Source organism: Cinclus cinclus, chromosome 1, assembly GCF_963662255.1.
Source record: "Cinclus cinclus chromosome 1, bCinCin1.1, whole genome shotgun sequence".
In the NCBI taxonomy this organism is placed as follows: domain Eukaryota; kingdom Metazoa; phylum Chordata; class Aves; order Passeriformes; family Cinclidae; genus Cinclus; species Cinclus cinclus.
Genome location: NC_085046.1, coordinates 70,981,279 through 70,986,765, shown reverse-complemented (window position 1 = coordinate 70,986,765; position 5,487 = coordinate 70,981,279). Strand labels below are relative to the sequence as shown.

The 5,487-nt window shown below is 45.6% G+C and overlaps 1 protein-coding gene across 1 annotated transcript; it reads right to left on the bottom strand.

The window, feature by feature from the left end:
* Positions 1-4,592: 4,592 nt before the first annotated feature.
* On the bottom strand, positions 4,593-5,204 carry RNF152 (ring finger protein 152). Its single transcript, XM_062499470.1, has one exon. It carries the CDS (start codon positions 5,202-5,204, stop codon positions 4,593-4,595), a length of 612 nt encoding a protein of 203 aa, XP_062355454.1.
* Between the last annotated feature and the right edge of the window lie 283 nt (positions 5,205-5,487).

The window sequence follows — 5,487 nt, the reverse complement described above, 5'->3', positions numbered from 1 at the left end:
AAACATCAAGCCACACTTTCTGTGCAATTGGGATAAAGAGGCATTTCAACCCCAACACTTCCTAGAGGGGTGTTCACTTGTCATGTGAACATCTCCTGCAGTACTCATGTAGGTGTCTCGTGCCAGTAGGACCCGTTCCCTGGGGCTAGTCTGGCTGTGGATGGTGGGTACAGATCCATTCTTAGGAGTGGGAGGAAGCAACATCCTCTACTCCCTTGGCATTGTTGTGAAAAGATCCAGAGAACACAGGCTCAGCTCAATTTACACAAAATAGACTGGTGCCTGGAGCTTTTGGTTCCGGGGCATCTACAGAAGAGTTCAGACCATGGATTGTTTGGTTTTGGCTCAGCCCTGCTGTGAATGTAACAAAACCAGCGTGAAATATTGACCATCTCGACTCCAGAAAATCATCTGCACTATCAAAAAAAGCTGGCTGTCCATGGCTCCAGCAATTATGTGACTGGGAAGGGGGGCTCAAGCCAAGAGGGAATCAGTTTATCAGTCTGCAAAATGCAGCTTAAGTGAAGGCCAGCAATCCTTCATTCCTGTAAGCAAAGTGTTTACTTAAAATTTTTAATTTTATTAAAACAGAAAAAAAGTTTTGTGGCTCAGTAGTCAACAGCTATAATTCTGTATGCCATACTAATTAAAATATGAATGCACTTTCACTATTTACCACAACCCATACTTGACACATTGCCTTTAAACGGTGAGTGATGAATTTCAGCCACCCTCTCATGAAATATGGAGCAATTCTGCCAAATTCCCTTCCACACTCTTCATCTGATGGCAAAATAACAGAGGAACCATAATTCATTTGCTATCATTCTTTTCCTGCTAACATTTTATTCAGAATGAGCTTCATTAGTAAAGATGAAACTTTGGACTCATTACTGCTCCATGTTTACAAAACATACAGGCTCCTTTACATCGTGGTTAAGCATGAACAATCACTGAACACACAATTTCCTAAAAAAATCCTGCATACCAAAATTGCATATTTTGAATTTTTAAAATTCACTAAACAAAATTTCACAGAGTGAACCCTAAAGTCTGTTTGCCAGCAAAGCACAAGCCAACAATGGAAGTTGGGACCATCCAGGAAAAAAACTGAAGCTGGACCCCAACACACACATCCTTCCTATTAAACAAGCAAATAAATACACATTCATACAGAATAATGTGCTCTAAAAATGCAGGTGCTTGAATAACTACCCACACATTTTAGCATAAGTTTTGGTTTCTCAAAACAGTACTGGGTCACAGTAAGCTTCTGTCTTTCTTTTTGGTGGAACTGGGCAGTGACTTCTTACTGGACACCAGAGAACAAAAGCTAACCTGGAACCTGATGATTTTGGCACAAGTCAAAATGTGTTTCTCCACAAAGGAAAAATTACAAAGACAAGGCTGTTGTTTTAAAATAATAAAAAAATTAGCAGTATCACTTTCTAATGCCAGGTATTGAACTAAGGAATGGGACAGACTGCACTGCATTTTTAAAGTAGTATGACTATTGACATACTTGAGAAACATTTTAACACTGTACATTACAACGAACTATTTAGTTCATTTCTACGCAAGTCAAAAAAGCTAGGTGATCTAACATATATGACAGCTACAAATTTAAAATTCTAGCCACAGTCTAAAGCCAGAACAAAAACTTTTCCAGAACTCCTATTCATAAAAAGGAATAAACATACACACCATGCGCGTACACGCAGGCAAAAATCTTGAGGTTTTACTTATTGCTCTTACACAAGGCTGTGAGCAGGCAAATGTCTGGATCAGAAATTAGGTCAAACATGCATTTCAGCAGGCACAAAAGTACAGGAAATTCATATTAATGAAACAATGTACTGTGTTACATAGTACACGATGGTATTCTGCTAATAGAGCACGTCGCTAATTCCGGATAAACTCCAGGTCTGCCTGTTGTATAATGTGTTATGCACTGTAGTATTTTAACCTAATTTCTGATTCCTCTTTTATTCTGCACTCCCCCCATGGAGATGAAGAGGGCCTTTCTTTGCAGAGTCAGAGATTCCTCAGCCTCAAGAGCTTCAGTCGGGCAGGTATGGCTGGAAGGAGGTAACGTTACCACCACTCTGTCACCAGGACCTGCTCCTGGACCGGGACTTGCTCCTGGACTGCCCTGTGGTTTTGTGTATTCACCGGTAACTCTGATAAACAAATGCAGAAGCTGGCACAAAATACACCCATGCTGTTCTCAGAGCATCCTTCACCTATGCCATAAGCATCTGGTACACCCAGCAATTGCTACAGGAAAAGGCAGTAGAGGGTCAAGTCCTATGTCTGGTCAGTTCCTCAGGAGTCTTACAAAAGGCAGGATTTTTTGTGAACTGGCTTTCCTTTACACAATAAGCAGCGTAGTATGGATGGCAGTAGAAATCTGGCTAGCTACTGGCAACAAGAGACAAGCACGTTCACAAGACACATTTGGGAATACCTGGTGTTCCTTACTGCAACCAAATGATACATGCTGCAGAGAGGTGTCCATGTAATTACAATATTTGCAAGCCAGGTTCAAGGCATAATGCACATGGGCCTTGTACACAAAAGGCATTGAGTGTGTTATCTGAAGACTTTTATTTTTTTTTCTCCCCTGTGTTATGCATACAGATGACAATCAGAACAATGGTTCCTCTCCACATGTGACCAAACACACATTATCATAACTAAGCACCCTATATTCTATTCTTCAGTTAACAGGAAACAAGGAAGAAAACGGTGGTTTCGAAACAGGGAAGGAAAGAAATCCAGCATGAAGTCAGAGGCATGTTCCTGACAGAAGTGTGAGCTGAGAATGTTTACTCTGAATCAGCAGCTGGATTTTGTGACAAAACCAGAAAGCCAAGGATGACTGGATGACTAGGGAGCCAACTTGGGCACTGCATAGTCAGAAGTATGTTACAATATGGCATTCAGCAATCTCCAAGAATTGGAAAGAGCAGTAGGTAGGCTTCAGGGAGGTTATGCCCTGTTCTCACAAAAAAAAAGCAGTGCAAATCAACAGTTTTTGCTGTCTTATTAAAGACATGCCATGCGCCCCTTGATCCAATCCCTAAATCTCATGTAAGTTTCATCAATCAGACTTGCCAAATACCCAAATTCACACTGGGCTCTATTTTACTTAAGAGCAGTACTATGAAAGATAGTGGAACTGCTTAGAGCAAGGTGCTACTCCAGTGAACATTCAAGAATTTGGCTATTCCAAAGAAGTCAACTGCAAATGACTGGGGTTTCATGACAGTCACAGGTGAAGGGAGACACTGTGTTTGTTTTTCAAATCTGCCCTTATGAAATGATCAACATTATCAAGACTGAAACATGGGAAGAGGCTCCATTAGGCTCACCCAGACATTGTGACACCAGGACAGCCACAGCAGTTTAGGAAGGGTGGCCCACCCAGTAAGAGGTTAGGCTGGCCTGGACTCTTCTCCAAGATATGTCACTACCTCTTACTAGATGACTGCATACAAGAGTCCTTGGTCTCAGTTCCGATGGTGAAGCTTTCTTAGAGCAACGCCTTTGTCACACCACCCATTAGTGCACAGTTGCAACTCTAGGAAAGAGGGAGGCAAAATAGGTCTAAACTCTTCAAAAACAATTAAGTAAACCTAACCTGCAGAAAAAGAAAATTAAGAGCAGTAAGTTCCACATGCTCACAGGAGGCTTAAGACTTCTCATGACCCATTTCTTCACTAATGGCTATGAAGGCCAGGTCATCAGGAAGTCTGCAGCCAGACTGGAGGTAAAACAGCATGTCAACGTTTACCATGCAAAGCCATCCCTCCCATAAAACCATTTAGGCAGAACTGTTTTGACTGCACTTTTAGGTGCTCCTTCTAGCCCACTTTGCATCCCTTCTTGAAAGCTCCTTCAAACAAAAGATGTTGAAGTACCACTTCCCTGTAGTTGAAAGAAATGGGGAAAAACAAAGGCAAAAAACAGACAAGGAAGGAAATGATTGCCTGTAAAATGCTTCCTTTTAAAAACTATTGTACAACTCCCTAACTTGGTTTAATTAACGTGCCATTCAAAACATATAAAACACTTTACCAGCTAAATGATTTCTCCATTTTACGAGTCTCCCTCCCTCCCCTCATTAAAAAATAATGCATGTGTGGACTGGTATTGAACACCTTGTACAGTTGTGTGCCAGTTCTCATTTAATTCTACGTGGAGCAGTTTTAATTTTCATATGCTGTGTTTAAAGAAGAGCCCGTACTGTATACTTCACAGTATAACCAGCTGCATAGAGGTCTTTAACCTGGTAACACAATTAAAAAAGATCACTGTGAAGTTGCAGTCCCTTTGATAAATGGTTGTGGTGACACATGCAGTCCTCCCTCAGTGCCACTGCTGCCAGACACGGGACGTGGATTTCTCCGCAGGTTGCTGAGATGCCTGACGCCATCCCTCCGGGGGCCGCAGCCAGGCGGGCACCACTGCCCTGGCGCACAGCGTCCTGCAGTCACTGGGGAAAGCTCCACGGAATTGTCTTGCTCAAAACCACCACCACCACCGACCCGACCCAACCCGGTCCCTGGGGGAACGCAGCTCCCGCCGCCTCAGCCGCAGGAGATCACCGTGAAGCGCTTGGAAATGCACGACATGTTGTGGAGGACGATGCCCAGCAGGAAGACCAGGACGCAGGCCACCAGGATCACAGTGCACACCCCCGACCAGGTGGAACTTTTCACAGCGCCTCTCCGGTCCGGCTCCTCCGCCCCCGCCTCGGCGGGAAGGCTGCCCTGCAGCGGCTGCTGCTCCGCGGGAATCGTCACCACCGTCAGGGACTTCTGCTGGCTGCCGGGCAGGAGACGGCAGCCAATGTCTCCCGGCAGCAGCGCTCGCTCCTTGGAGAGAGGCAAGGGCAGCATGTAGCACCCATTGCTGGGGAGTTTGATGAAGACAGGGGTGTGCTCTGAGGTGTGGGGGATCGCGATGACGGCGATCACCTCGGGGTCGTCGGGCAGCTGGGACACGGAGTACCCCGGAGGCAGCTTGGTGATCCCACGGCACCAGGGACAGCGCAGGTCCTTCTGGCTGGTCCTCATCTGCTGCAGGCACACGGAGCAGCAGGTGTGCTTACAGTCCAGCAGCTTGGGCCGCCGGCGGGGGCTGTAGTAGTTGAAGCAAATCTGGCACTCCAGCAGAGAGTCCTGGGATAAGGTCTCCATGGCGGCCGGCACAGGGAAAGCACAGCAGGCTTTGTGATGAGCCTCGCCCTGACACCCCGTAGGCAAGGGGCAGCAGCCTTCCCACCACTGCTTCTCAGGGCAGCATCCACCTTCCCAACGCTGCTTTTCCTCAGGGCAGTACCGGGCAGCAACTACAGAGAGCACAGGAAAACCTCCGGCCTGAAACTTTCAGTACCTGAGACAAACAGAAAAACGTGAAAGAACAGGTTAGTCACAGGAGCCTGTGGGAACAGAAGAGTCCACCCAAGGGAGAATTAAAACT

What these genes read in the sequence shown, in the direction of transcription:
- RNF152 (XM_062499470.1), bottom strand. Translation starts at nt 5,204, where the DNA reads ATGGAGACCTTATCCCAGGACTCTCTGCTGGAGTGCCAGATTTGCTTC.